Genomic DNA, 15,361 nt, shown 5'->3' with positions numbered 1-15,361 from the left:
ACCTGATGTCCTTTCACTGTAATCCACAAGGGTCACATGTGCACCAGAGGCAGTCCAATGCCACCTCTCATGCGATGGCTTAAAATTGTATACAGAGGCTGGAGGCCCATGACAACATCCCCAATACTTTGTGTCACTTTTGATTTCAAGAGTGAAGGCTTGGTGTTTCTTAATCCATGATGTTCTCTCCTGCTGAGCTCTCTGTACTTGGACTCAGAGGAACAGCCAGGAGATCTGGGCACAGGGGATATGTTTTACTACTGGTGTCTATAACTATTGTGTGCCTTCTCTGCAGACTCAGAATGAAGTGAGAGGTGCAACCTTAATTAGCCTCAGTAGTCTTTAAGTGGCCATGTCTGCTTGTGTGGCACATGCTTAAAGTGCCAGTGCTTTGGCAGATGGCATTGACAGTGATAATAGCCAGAGCTTATTCCAAGTTTTGTGTGAAGCAGATGCTGTACTCTGCTTTATGCACAGTATTTTGTTTTATTTCCACAATTTCTCTTTGAGGTCAGAACTATTTTCTAGTTGGGGAAACGAGGGCTTCGTGGGGCCTGTGCCTCATCACTGTGCCTGTTTGGGAGTCAGGCATGCCTAACTGCAGAACCCAGGACTTTTCATACAAGGCAGTCTTGGGGGCTCTGGAGGTCCCAGGCTGTACTTGCTTAATCTCTGTACTTGGCCAATCTCTGCGGCTGAGTGACCCCTCACAGGCAGAGCTGGCTTAGGCCCTGCAGCTCTGGGCTCTGAGTTGTCTTCATTATGGTGTTGTTGGCATCATTATCGTCACTGCTTCTGCCTCTGTGAAGTATTCATGTGCATGGCACTGAAGCACTCAACCTATCACCCCAATTGCTAATTCTTTCTATGTCTTTCATTCTGCAAACCCAGCAGCACATGACATCGGAATGAGGTTGGAGTCATCCCAAGAGCCCACCATTGCTCTTATCTTCACTTTAAGGGACTTGAGACCCAGAACCTTGTGTTTATCCAATTAGATCTCTGCACTCTGTTTGATAATTTCTTTTTCTTTTTTTTTTTTTTTGGTAGCAGGGATCAAACTCAGGGCCTTGCGCTTGCGCAGCAGGTGGCGAAACCACTGAGCTAAATCCCCGGCAGATCTCTGCACTCTGGAGGCTGCCTGCCCTTTTCACTGTTTCTGCTGGAGGAGAGCCTTGCTTGCTTGCCAACCATGAATGCAGCACTGTTCACTGAGCATGTCTGTGCCGATGTTGTGCTAAACACTGTACAGAGGGCACCCCATCCTCATCTATAATTTTTGAGCAAGGAGGCATCTTCCCCTTCTTACAGCAGGAGCAGCAGCAGTGAATTGAGGACTTGTTATTTGGCCCCCCAAATCTCAGGTGTTGGGTGATGGGAATTTTGGAAGGTGACTGGATCAGAGAGGTACCATACTTATCAATGGATGAGTCAGTTCCTAGCTGACTGCGTTGTTAGGTGGGGCCTGGTTGGAAGAGGTGGGTTACTGGGGGTCTGGCTCTGGAAAGTTCATCTCCCTCCCCAGTTCCTCCCTTTGCTCTCTGCTTCCTGGCCACATTGAGGTAAGATGGCCACCTTGGCCAACTTTGCTCTGCCACATCCTTCCACCATGATATTACTGCCTTGGAGCCAGCCATAGACTGAATCCCCTGAACCATGAACCAAATTAGCCCTCTCCTCCTTTAAGCTGTGAGTGTTGGGTGCTGTGTCCCGTCAGTGGGAAAGTGAGTCATTTGCTTGGTGTTTCTCAGCTCATCAGTGGTGACACCAGAGTCAATCCCTGGTGTCCCATCCCCTTGGGCCTACTCTGCCCACCCAGCCCACATGCCTTGGGCACAGGGCCCAGGCTTTAACCGTGCATTTGTGTACAGAGCCCTTGGGTTGGAATGAGAATTCTGAGCAATATTCTGAGAAGACTATTAGGTACTGACAGTAACACCCCAAGGGTAGCTGTGTTGAGGGTTGGGCCACCAGACACAAGTTCAGAGGCCATGCTGCAGCTTCCCACATGCAGATGAGGCTGCTGGTGTGGATGGGTCTGTTTCTTGTGGCTACTGTGGACCTCAGAGCATGAGAATCCTCAGAGTAGCCAGCATTTCCTGAGTCTATCCTGACAGGTCCTCATTGACTCCATCTTTGGAGCAACTCTACTAAGGGGACTGAGCCAAGTACTGGGGAGACACAGCTGACAAGTGGCCATTCACATGCAGTCACTGGTCTGCCACTCTAGCCATGCTGGTCAAGGGAGGCTGGAGGATGTAAAGAAAAATGGTTTGTGGAAATGCTCAACAACTGCTGCCCCTGGGCCAGTTTGGGGAGGAAGCACAGCTCTGCTGATGTCCTCCTAGGTATGTTGCTATTTCACTGTGAGGTTCTTCTGTCTGTTAAAAAAAGGCACACGAGGAGAGAAAGCTCACAAGAGCTCTGGTCTTTGAAAATTCAAATCCAACCTGACCGTCTACTTATTTGCATTATGGATCAGGAGGATGGAGTTATTTATCTTTCTTTGTACACCTGAAGCATCCATGTGGAAAATTCAGCTTGCATTTTGAACGTGGCATGAACTCACAGCTAAGTGGGAGGTAAGTGTGTGGGGGACTTGATGGTGTCTTTGGCACTTGCTCACCCCTCATTGGTATACACAGCCCTCCTGCATGGCCCTCACTTACATTTTGCCAACATCTGCTGACAGCTGTTTTTCCTTCCTGGCTGGACAAACAATGCCCTCAGTTACAAAGAGGACTATTTATAACCAGTGGAAAGCACAAACAAGTATTTGACTGCCAAATTAACATTTTTGAAATTCTTTTTATTTTTTCTAGCCTTATTAAAAATGCATCATCCAAGGTCTGTACTGCATTCAGTCTCCCTGAGTTTGGGTGTTTTTGCATGTCTGCTCTTTATCTTGGAGACTTAGGTCAGGGGCAGGAATTCCAAAGAGAAAGGGTCTGGAAGCCTTTGGAAGTCTGTGAAGAGATTTAAGCCTCACAGAAAAGCTGTGAGCTGCTGGAAGCCGCGGGCTCCAGGATACAGAAGGGGTCCAGGGTTGAACTCTGCACTTGCTCTCTCCTGTGACTCCTAGGTATGGGGTAAAGTTTGATGCTGTAGCAGTTTGGCCATGAGGAAGGGAAGAAGGGAAACTCCCTAATCTTACTCTGGTTCTACAAATTAATCCTTTACCTGGAGGGATGTTAGAATATCAGGACTGCTCTGCCCCTTTCTGTAAAATTCCATTTGTGTGACTAGTGTGCAGCTCAGTGGTGGAACGCATGCGTAGAGTAGGCGAGTTCCATCCCCGGCACCACACATGTGGACAAAATCCATTTGCTGTGTTTTCTGTCTGTTTATAAAGACTATGTATTTAGGTATGTGGATTATTTCCAAAAATCATACTATATAAGTCTAAATAACCAATTGAACTCCCTAGCAACCCTGCCAGGCAAAGGTGGTTGTGGCTAACCCTTTGCCTTACATCCTTTGGCCCTTTTGATTCCAAGGCACACTGTTGAAAATTTTAGTTTGTACCATCCCATTCATATTATAGTACTTTGTACATGTATTCTTAAGAAAAATTTTCAAAATTCTTAAATGTTCCCTAATAGCTTTCTTCTTGATGTAGTGTTCATTCTGCAGCTTGGATGTCCCAAACATTATCTGTTCCCTCCTGTGGGGCCATGTTATTGATTCACGCTCTTGTCTGTCATACAACACATGTGCATCTCTGCTTATGTCCTTGACATAGTTTCAGCCTTAGGAACGTTCTGCACAAAGTCCTGTTTCCCCCTGGAGACTTTGTACCTGTTTATTCTTTCGCAAACATAGTATGTTTCTTGAGCTCTGAATATCACTAGGGCTAGCCTTTCAAGCACACTCAAATATTTGGGGAGAACTGTGTCCTCCTGTTTACCCTGTCCCATTGAGCCAAATAGATTTTGGTCCCCACCTCCCTGGTCCTGTCACCCAGAGCAGAAATTACTCAGCCTTCCAGTGCCTTTCTGGGTCCCACTTGGGACTTTGGATCCCACTTCAGACCCTGAGGAGTGTGCACAGGCAGCTGCTACTTAATGGCTGAGCCACAAGTGGAGCTAGTTTGCTGTCTCTGGTCAGAGGGTGATGCCTGATCTGCAGAGAGGTGCAAAGTCCTATATCCTTCATCGCAGGGAAGGTGAATGTGGGCCAGGGAAGGGTATGCAGGGGAAACTCCTGCAGAGTGACTATATTTTTTTTTGTATATCCTTTTATTGGTACATTTTAGGTGTACAATATAATGACATTCATCCTTGGAAATTTGCACCTTTACATCCTCTCTTGGTTCTTATTTTTTCCCCCTTCCCCTGCCCTCTCTTCAACCCCTCCATCCCTCCCTGTTTACAAAGACTTTGTTTCCATTTTTTCATTTTCTCATATTTATTCCTTTCCCTGCTTTCCTTTTCCCTACCCCTCCCACTTCCCCCTTCCCTTTGCCCCTTTTCTTCCTATTTCACATTATCTATTATACCTGTTAGTCCTTATGTACACTTTCAGTTTCTCACACTAGAGAAACTATTTGGTATTTACACATGCGTGTCCTGTTTATTTCACTTAAGAGTATCGCCTCAATGTGCATCCATTTAGCAATAAATGTCTCTAATTTCTCTTTTTTGATGGCTGAGTAGTACTCCATTTTATTAAAAAACCCCGCATTTTCTTGATCCAGTGTCCAGTTGATGGACACTTGGGCTGTTTCCAAGTTTTAGCTATTACAAACTGTTCTGCTATGAACATGGGTGCACATGTATTGCTGTGGTATGATTCTTTTAATTCTTTGGGGAAGATCCCCAGCAGGGGAATAGCTGGGTCAAATGGGACTTCCAGTCTTAGTTCTTTGAGGTGTCTCCATACTGATTTCCACAGTGGTTGCACCAGTCTACACTCCCACCAGCAGTGGAGCAGAGTTCCTGTTTCCCCACAGCCCCACCAGCATTTATTGTTCCTTGATTTCACGATAGCAGCCATTCTTTCTGGAGTGAAGTGGAATCTCAGCATTGTTTTCATTTGCATCTCTCGAATGACCAGTGATGTTGAACATTTTTTCTTATGTTTATTTGCCATGTCTACTTCTTTGTGTGAGAAATGTCTTGCAGAGTGACTTTAGATACGTGCTGGGTGGTATTTCTGTAGGCATCTGTCGATGACCCAAATCCACAATTGCAGCCCCATGCCCAGCTTCTTACAACCTAGAAGCCACTCTGCTGTCATCCTACCTCTTGAGTGGTTTAGGAAGTTAAAGCCTTTAATGTTCATGGAGGCTTTATTAAAATGAAAACCCTTGGAGAGGACTGTACCTGAAAGCTTTGTCCTCTGGCGTTTCATTCTTGGTCAGCATCTTGGCAGAGCTGCACTTTGAGTGTGGGGTGGCTGGGGAGATGATGTACCAGAGAAAGGCTGGCCAGGGAGGAGGCATAGGAAAGAAGCCACTTGCAGGGCCCTGGAACATCACCACTGGGCCCTCACTTGCTGCAGTGAAGATCCCTGGACAAGGGACTCATACATTGTTGTGCTGATCAGCTTCTGTCTGGCAGATGAATGCCCTGGCTCTGTGGGATAAGCAGAGTAAACACCTTCCACTGTACCACCAGGCAACCAGCAGTGTGTTAGCAGAGAAGCTCTCTGAGGAAGAGGTGGAATAAGTAGTGTGTGTGCAGAGCACAGGCACCAGCCTTCCTTGCTGTGCTTACTGGGATTGGAAGGGCTCTGTGGGAAGGTGGGTCCTGGCATTTGTGCAGGGCCTTCTCCCAGAGCAGCTCACTGTGAAATCCAGAGCATGAGTAGGTGGTGGAGGGAAAGATAGAATCCTTGCATGTGCAAGGTACAGTTTATAGTGTTCTGTGTCTCCAGGGGCCTTCCCTTTTGATTGCTCACTGTAGATTTTTTTGTCTTTGTCCATGAAGATCAAATGTGGTTTTATGTGTGTGTGTTTTGCTGTTAGCCTTCCTTGCGTAAGATTACCTCTAGTAAGAAAGGAATCTAGAACATCCCAGCAGCAGTGAACTGCTCTCCACCTGCATGTGGTATGCCTACCCCGCGCAACCTCCATCCAACACTATTGACCTGCTCCCTCCTGGGCTCACAGCATTGGAAATTCGTGTACCGTGGTGGGCCATTCTCCTGGATGCTGCCTTGACCTTTTTGCTGTCATGCTGTTGGGAAACACTTAGATGACACTCACCTCTTCACAGTGACTGGGCAGGGCTTCCTGTCCATAGGACCCCCTGCCCCCCAGGCTTGGGCGGCTTGTCACTCTGTCATCAGCACTCTCAGCACTGCATGGAGGTGGTGTGCTCTGCTGGAAGAAGCTTCCCTTGCCTATCTTCTTTCCTTCTCCTTTCTCCCTTCCAGCTGGGTGTGGGTGGTTATGCAGGGAATTATAGGGATATAATTAGCTCCAGGGACAAAGCAGTCGTGGTCTGCCAGTACTTTTCTGAGATGAGCTGTGCTGCAGTGAGGCCAATGCTGTCTGTCCATGGAATGCCATGGGTATGGAGGGACCGTGGATGTGACCGTGACTTGAGACCATGCCTGTGTGCTCTCCTGCTGCCTCTGAGCTTAGCCATACTGCCATCCTCTCCTCTGCCCCAGCACACATGGACACCTGGAGTAGGCAAGAAATATTGCTGCAGGGCTCTGGCCCTAGTGGACTTCTTCATGTCTGCCCCTCCAGGTCCACAGTTGGGTTCATGCTTTGTTTGGGGTGAAAGGAGCCAGACTCTGGTCTGGGGCCTTGAATAGCTCTGGCTTCTCCAGAGACTCACTGTCTGCTCTCTGCCTGATACTCGCTAGAAGTCAGCATGGGCTGTCTGTTTGTTGCTTTGGTCTCCTAGTGTTATTTTTGAAAAGCTAAGGCGGAGTCACAAAAACCTCCCCATATTTTACTCCCCAGCCTGTTCTGTGTGTCCCTGTGACTATGTGTTGAAGCTCATTGAGACATAAGAACAAAGGTCTAAATCCAGGGTCTTGGGGACTGTGGGGCCCAGTGAACTGTCTCTGCTTACCATATGTGCCCCCCCGCCACACACACACTGGGTAGACCTGCCTTCCCCATGCCCCAAGGCCCTAGCCCTGGACATTGCCCTGCAATAGGGACTCTGCCCCATTGTGTTCCCCTTCTCATCATTTCCTTGTGAGCTCTTTAGTGTCCTTGGTCCTTGAACAGCGGGGTCCAGCTGACCCCCTTCAATCCTGAAGACTTCATTTAATTTCATTATCCATCCATCCACCCACCCACCCATCTACTCCCTCGCTCACCCCATGTGTCTCCTGTAGATCAGACACTTCTAAATCCTGAGGAAACAACCAGAAACAAAGATTCTGTGTTCTTACCTGTAACCCTTTAACCTCTCCGTGGGGATTCACCATAAATCACACCCCCACATGTACTTCCTCTGCAAATATTTAGGATTTACTGTTTGCACATGGGCATCCAGATCCTTGGGCCTCTGCCACTTGCATCATTCTAGGTTGCCCTGGAGAGGAGCTATTTCCCTCAGCAGCACACAGTTCCTTCTAAGAATTTATTTTAGTCACAGAGTCAAATCCCAAGTTTGTGTCTATCTGATTGGTAGGCTTCAGCATCGCCTCCTTCTCCGAGAACTTGGATCCCTCCTCGGCCATCCTTGTAGTTAGAACATCATGCAAGCATGGAAAACAAGAAGCAACCACCGGGCCAGGTGTCCCCCAGCATTGGGGTTTGCTCCCATGCAGGTGGGTGCTAGGCCCTCATTCCCCAGGTCCATGGCGTCAAGCAATTTCTCACTGAGCCTTGCTATCTGCAGAGCCTTCCAGCACTGCTCAATGGGGCTGCTGGCAATTAAACTGGCTGGCTCAGTGCTTGCACCATGAAGAGGACTCTCCAGAGGTGCCTGGGTGACCAGCATCCTGCCTATACTGCCATGTCTAGTATAAGTGCCCACATGGCTCCTCTCTCTGCTGTGTGTTCCCAAGGGAAGGTCAGGGTGGTTGGGGGGACACTTGTGGGGATATCAGTGGCTTTAGCTGAGGCCCAATCACAAGAGGAGGTCAATCAGGGGAAGAGACTACATCCTAGGCAGATGGAAAGTGGGTAGGATTCTTTTGATCAGGGTCAGAGCTAAGTGGCTGTGGTTGTGGTGGGAGGGCTGTGAGGCTATGGAAGATAGTGACCAATGGTCTGGGTGACCTGGCCAGACCAGTCATTGTGGAATAGAGCCACTTGATTTGGGCCAGTCTCCTCACCACTATGCCCACCCTGTGGTTCTCCACAGAAATGGGAAACACTTTTTTCCCTTCCCATACCCAGTGGAGGCTTAAAACACAGCCTCATGTGAGAGACAGAGCATCCAGATGACACATGGATGGGGTGAGGCCTCTGTTTTCTCATGGCTATCTTTTTTTGGGTTCAGATAGATGGTGGAGTGCTGGAACAGAACCCAGCTCCTATCCCTCCTGACTCGAGCTGCAGGAAACTCCATCTCGCAATCCGCAGACACTCTCTTGTACTGTGTGTTAGCCTAGCATTCAGGAAAAGTGAATTTTGTGGGTATCTTAGTGGATGATCTTAATTGAGGGGAGTGTATGGGCTTGGTCAAGGACATAGAAGCTGGGCTCTCTCCTGAGCAGCATGGAGTGAGGGGGCTGTGGCTTATCGAGGCACAGCAATTCACACAGACTGTCACAGCTGCCCCATCACCTCTTGGCCCTTTAGGCTTCTTTTGCTAATGAAGTCTGGCCATGATGAGGCTTTGCATTTGCAGTGGTCCTTTCTTTCACAGCCTGGCCTTGGGTTTGCTCTGATGCCAGCCCTGTGCTGGACACAATGTTCATAAACCTTCCTGTGTTGTCCTGCCATTGACATCAGTCCTCGGATCCGGTCAGAGGGTAAGTCATTCATTCAGTCTGTACAGACAATATGACCTGATCCCTGTTCACTAATAAAGTCCAAAGAATCCTTTGTCCCTGTGAACCTGAATGTTGAATGCCTCTGAAATAGAGGTGGGACCTATAGCAGGAGAGGGTGCATGTGGAGAGTCACAGTTGCAGTGCTGGCCCAGCATGAGGTGCTTGTCTCAAGGAGGACAATGGCGACTTTATCTTCTGACTGCTCCACTGTTAGTACCCTGGGAGACAATCAGGGCCACCCCACCCAGCAGAGCACTTTAGAGGAATGTTTTTGAGCAGGTCATCTACAGGTGGTGGGTGCTTGGGTTGGCCATCAAGCAGGAGTGAAATCTTAAGCTTTGTAGGAGGATGGCCGTCTCCTACCCATGTGCGTGCCTCGGGTAGGGAGTGGTTTGGAAGTGAACATCTTTAAATGTCCCATATGCTGTGCTTTGGGGACATGTCACTCCTGTGTGGGAAAGGGATGCCCCCATGACCCTCCTGGCTGTCACATGTGATGTACCCCCTAATAGCATCTCGGAGGAAAATGCTTAACCATCAGGATGGCCTCCAAGATGTACATAGGGGTCCTGTCCTGCAGAGGTGTTGGTCCTATACAGTCAGGCTTGTTGCTGGTCACTTGGTTTTGATGAAGAGGTTAAAGCTAGGAAGGAAGTTAGAAGCACTTGCTGGTGAGTGGCCAAATTCTGCACCCCTGGTGTTGACCAGAAAGACAGAAGCTTGTCTAGCATAAACCTTGGGAGAGCAAAAGTATTCAAAAGAACAGGTGATCAGTTCAGTTAAAGATGAAGGCTGCTGTGCCTAGCATTCAGCATAGTGGCACTGGTACTTCCTGCATTATCCTTTTATGGGAATGGTCACCAGTCAGCTTAGGACTCTTTTGCTCAATTTGGGGAAACTGTGAGTCCACAAAGCACAGCTCTGTGTGGTAGCCCCTGGCCTTCCATGTCACATCTCTTTGAAGCTCTTAGCCAACCCTATCAGCTCGTCAGTTGTCAAAACTCATGGCTTCTCTGGCAGCTTTTACTGGAGGTCTTCTAGCAGCCTTTGCAGCCTCTCTGGGGGCACTGCCTGTAATCCCTGGAACCCCTCAGACCTGGCCACCCTCCTCCACTGACTGAGTATTGTGAGGAGCTGCTTCTGTAGAGCAGCTGCTGCCTGCACATGTGCAGTTGTGTATCTGTGGATCTGCTCGAAGACTTTCTCAGCAATGGGGGTAAGGGCCAGGGCAGGATCACTGGCACAGGTCAGAAGTTTGAGCCTGCTGTGACACAGGGAGGTTCTGCTGGAGCAGCAGGAGCAGGGAGGGCATCACTGTCCCTCGAGCCTGGCTCCTATGAGATCAGAGGCCCTGAAGTCACCCTGGCCTGTTGAGGGGTCTTGGGGCTGGTGGCCTGGCCCACCCTGAGGAGGATGTGGGGGAAGGAGGGCAGGACAGGTGGCATTTGGGTGACATTTGGGTCCTGGCCCCATCTGGGTGTTGTATAGACAATGGTGTTGGTTCTTTCTACCTGAAAATGAGAATAAATTTTGTGGTGATGTAGGACCTTCTGGTTTGTTTTTGTACTTGTTTGATTTAACCTGGAGATAAATTATTTCATTATTTTAACCCTCATTTAAAATAGTTTCTGGGAAAGATAAAATGGAAATTGTACTTTAAAAATATTAATCATCTGTGTCACAAAACTGCTGAAAGTTTATACCAAAAAATATCAGTTTATTCAAAATGCCTGTCTCACACCCAAAGTGAGGCTGTCTCTATAGGCTGCAGTTCAGGGGACTCACAAAGCCACCCTTTCTTTGCAGTGGGGTCAGGGAGTGGATCAGCTCCACCTGTGGGGATGCCCTTCAGGCCTCCTTGTCTGGGGTCATGACCTGTATCCTGTGAAGGCAGTGGCCACACCCTCACTCTGGCTGGCCAGCTGTCTCTGCAGGGTGACTGAGCTGCAGAGAGGTCATGCAGTCCACCCAGGGTCACACAGCCTGCAGTGTGGTGCCCAGGGAGGGACTGAAGACACAAGTGGCCAGAAAGGGTCAAGGGATTCTCAGTTTGGAAGGGAGGGGACTAAGCTGGACTAGAGCTGCCCCCAGGCTGGCCTCATACCCTCCCTCATCCTGCCCTCTGTCAGGAGAAAGCATCCCAAATTTTCAGGTCACCCCCTACCCACTCTAGGCCCCCACCTGGCCCGGTTGATTCTCTCTGGTGTCCTGTGGATGTGGCCAGAGGCAGACTGCTTGTGCTCACTACACACAGGTGCTCCTGGCTGATCAGGCTGTCACCAGGTGTGATGGGCTGCCACACAGAGATCCGGGCCTTCACACTAAACTCTGTGGCATTGTCTCCCCCTCTGTCCATCCCAACACCAGATGTCAGTGTGAATGTGCCATGTGTAGCCCTGAGGATACAGAACATGCATCCTTGGTTTCCACCTTCACCCTGAGTCAGGGTCAGAGGTGGGCAGCAGAGGCAGGCCGGAAACAAGCACCCACCCTAATAAAATGCCTGTGAACTGGGCCTATGCTAGGGCACAGCTAGGTCAGAGGGGAAGGATGACCATTGGTAGCTGGCCACATGCCTGCAGAGAGGGCTGAGGGCTGTTGGGAGGGCCAGGCTTCACAGCCCCCTGAGGGCCTTACAAAGGCCGTGTCACTTGCTTGAGGGGCCTGGGAGATTCCACAGTGTTTTAATGTTGGTGCTGGGGCCTGGTTTGTATTCTTATGTGGAACTTTATTCTTGTGGCTCTGAGTCATTTGGGGTAGCCGGTTGGTGAGAAAGACCATGGGCAGCTGTTTTTTGTCCCCAAAGCAGAGGTAGTGGTACAACTTGCAGGGTGAGGTGTCAGAGACAGAGGTTACCCAGTTGGACCTGGAAAGGCCTCCATGAGTGGATATGGCCGGGACACTGCCATGCCAGGGCCATGCCATCAGAAGGCTGTGGGTAGGAGCTTAGTCTCCTGAGTAGCATTTCCCTCCCCCCTCCCTCCTTTCCTCCTCCTGTCACCATGTCAGGAGTTACTTCAGGAAGAGAGACCAAGGAGAGAGCTCACAAATCAAAGCTGAATAGAGAAGTGGGAGCCAGTCACCTCCCAATTTTCTCATGAAGCCTTTGGCCAGGCCAGGGTTTGCTGTATAGATTAGTCCTGAGGTGGCCTGGGAGGCAGAATTACTTTAAACATAACTTCAGGAAAGAAAATTCCATCCCACTTAGGCAGCATGATATCGCAGAGAGAAACTGATCTCCCTCCCAGTCGAGTGCCACTGCTAAGTAATTTATGGCTTCTCCTTTGGGCCGGGGGGCTTCAAGGCTCTGCTGAAAAACCAAGGTTCATGTTGGGCAGGTGTGGACACAGGCCCATTCATCCTCCCAGCTGGACATGTGGCCACCTTCCCAAACGTGGTTGGTGACATTGTGGTGGCAGCTTTCCTCCCCAGGCTCCAGTTCCTCTGGAAGCTGAGGCTGGTTGATCCTTGAAAAGTGCTCCACCCATGGCAAATCGCCATGGGCGTCGTCTCAGGGACAGTGGCCAGGCCTAAGGTGTCTTCCCCTCTGATGGGCTATACCATGGGTGTGGCTGTGTTCATTTTACTCTTCCTGACAACCTTTCAAACTCTACATTTCTGTATTTTCCAAATAACAGGCTATGGAGTTTTTTTGGGTTTTTTGTGTTGGTTTTTTTTTGTACCTGGGATTGAACTCAGATTCTTGCTCTTTCGAGGCACTGAGCTAAATCCCCGGCCCCCAAACTCTACATTTCTAGGTTCAAAATCAGAAAACTAGTGCTGGAAAAGATTAAGAAATTTACCTAAGATTGTACAGTTAGCTAAAAGTAAATCCAGGGTGTTAACAGTCCAGACCTGTCCATCTGATTCAAAAACCCACACTGTCTTGTTTACATGATCTTAGTTTGCTGTAAAAAAAACCTTGTTTTTCAGAGACTGTCTGAATCAGCAGCAAAGGAAGGCTAGGGCAAACCGATTAAAATTCTAAAAAATGCACATAGCTTTTGTTAAAAATTACTGTCTGGAGACAAAAGAAACAAAGCTTATCTTCAGATATCTACATTTCCTCAGCCTGTCTTAAGGAGAATTGCAAGCCATAGCTCTTAATATATATGTAAATACACACACACACACACACACACACACACACACAGATGCACACAGTCCCTCAACATAGTTCAATTAGGATTTTTCTACTTTACAATGATGTAAAAGCAGTAACATAGTTTGGTAAAAACCATACTTTGAACTGTGAATTTGGGTCTTTTCTGGGGTTAGCAATATGTGGTATGATATCCTGGATAAGGACAGCGAATCACAGCTCTTGGTCACCCCTTGATCCTGAGGGTGAGCTACCTACCCACGATGGCGTGCTGTGCTCCAACCAAGTGATGCCTGCAGATTGGGTGTGTTAGACGTTTCCCACTTACAATATTTCCTATTCCCGATGTGTTTATCAGGATGTAACCCATTATAAGTGTTTCAGAGGGGCTGCATTAGTCACAATTTGTGGACCTTTTTATAACATTGGTAAAATGATCTAGACCAGCCCCTTCAGATTTACTCACTAATAAATTTGAGATTGCCATGTCGAGAATGTTTAGTATAAATCACTGCCTTGCCTGAATGGTTTTTTCAAACCTCACGTGGGGAAGCATTTTATTTACAGAAAATGAAAGCCAGAAAAGCATCGTCAAGACCGTGTTTGCCTGTGTCTCCCTCCCTCCTGTGTCCCTCTCCTTTGGATCTATGCCCGTGGGTACAATGCCGGCCTTCTGTGTGGCGTGTGTTACAAAGGAGCAGCCCGGGTGCAATGGTGTAGCAGAGCCCTGGATGACAGGCGGGGTGGACAGGAGGGCCCTGTGACAGGAGGGCCAGACCCAGCCTCCAGCTAGGGTGGGCATGCGGTCACCTCCTGGAGCAAAGAATGGAAGGGTGGCAGAGGCACGGTGAGAGGCAGAGGCCCAGGGCTGGGGCATTGTCCTGCATATGGGGCCGAGGGGGGGTACAGTAGTGAGAGCTTGGCCTATCTTTGGGTTTCAGGTCCAACCCGAAAGATGCCCCCCAATGCCAGTGCCATGGACTTCTTCCAGCTCTTTGTCCCTGACAATGTCCTCAAGCACATGGTGGTGCAGACCAATATGTATGCCAGGAAGTTCCAGGAGCGCTTTGGCAGCGATGGTGCCTGGGCAGAGGTGACACTGGCCGAGATGAAGGCCTTCCTGGGCTATGTGATCTCCACCAGTGTCTCCCACTGTGAATCGGTCCTCAGCATCTGGAGCGGCGGCTTCTACAGCAACCGCAGCCTGGCATTGGTCATGAGCCAGGCTCGCTTCGAGAAGATCCTCAAGTACTTCCACGTGGTGGCCTTCCGCTCCAGCCAGTCCTCGCACGGGCTCTACAAGGTGCAGCCCTTCCTGGATGCCCTGCAGGGAAGCTTCCATGCTGCCTTCCGGCCTTCCCAGACCCAGGTGAGACCCATGGGGTGCCCTGGTCTCCCCCTCTGCAGGCATGATATGGGGCTATCCTTCTGCCCTGCCTGGCCTTGGAGGTCACTTCAGGATCTCCTCTTCTGCTACTCCATCCTATGAACCCATTTGTATAAGCCCAACCTGGATCAGGTGATGTTGGGAGCCACAGCTTTAGCCCCAGATACAGCAGTATTCAGCCCTTTGCTGGGAAGGGGGCTTCTCTACATCCCCCAGCAGGGCCCCTTCCCAGGTAGATTTCATGAACCCCAGAGTTAGCTTTCTTGTATGCTCTTGAGTATGCTGGGCCTGAGGTACCTTCTGGGTGGGGAAAGCATTGACTGGGATTCTTTAGGCCACTGAGACTGCTTATTTGTCAGGGGCCTGCCTGGATGCTTGGGACACAGCCCAGAGGCTCTGGAGGGGTTTGAGAGCCCAGGACCTACTACAGCTACCTGACCCTCCTGACAGCCTCAGTGCGTCCCAGAAGTGCTGGCTCTGCTCACTCTCAGCTCCTTCCCTATTTGGTGTTTGCCTGAGCCCTCCATACCCAGTGTCTACTTGTGTCCTCCCTGCCCTGTGTCCACCTATGTCCTCTCTGCCTCGTGTCTGTCCGCCTGAGCCCTCCCTGCCTGGTTCTTCGTGATTTCCATGGTTTGTGGCCTGCTTTTGGATGATGGAGTGCTTCTTTCTTCTGTCTTTGCTCTGCAGTCTCATCCAGTCCCAGGGCCCAGTGTCAGGCCCACATATCCTTGCTCATTCCATTTGCTGAATCCCACCCAGTGCTTATTCCTATATCAGGTGTCACTTACCTTCCTAGGGAGAGATGCTTGTGGACACATCTTGCTTGTCACAAGCCTTTAAGACCAGTTGTAGCCAGGGCACATGATTTCTTTTCTTTGCCCTTTCTTTCTTTGTATCTGTCTGTCCTCCCTCCCTTCCTTCCCTCCCTCCCTCCCTCCCTTCCTTCCTTCCTTCCA

At 49.4% G+C, this 15,361-nt stretch overlaps 1 protein-coding gene across 1 annotated transcript in view; it reads left to right on the top strand.

Moving 5' to 3' along the window:
• Pgbd5 (piggyBac transposable element derived 5) overlaps positions 1-15,361 on the top strand; it is a 61,110-nt gene that overhangs the window by 25,663 nt on the left and 20,086 nt on the right. Inside the window, exon 2 of the mRNA XM_004854678.4 lies at positions 13,957-14,384. Coding sequence (XP_004854735.2) covers positions 13,957-14,384 — 428 coding nt within the window. The remainder of the gene's footprint in view (positions 1-13,956; positions 14,385-15,361) is intronic.

The sequence above is a fragment of the Heterocephalus glaber genome, unplaced genomic scaffold (assembly GCF_053883595.1).
Source record: "Heterocephalus glaber isolate CG9 unplaced genomic scaffold, H.glaber_assembly_v1.0 deba00001472, whole genome shotgun sequence".
Taxonomy (NCBI): domain Eukaryota; kingdom Metazoa; phylum Chordata; class Mammalia; order Rodentia; family Bathyergidae; genus Heterocephalus; species Heterocephalus glaber.
Note: the sequence above shows the minus strand (reverse complement) of the source record. Positions and strands in the feature narration are given on the sequence as shown.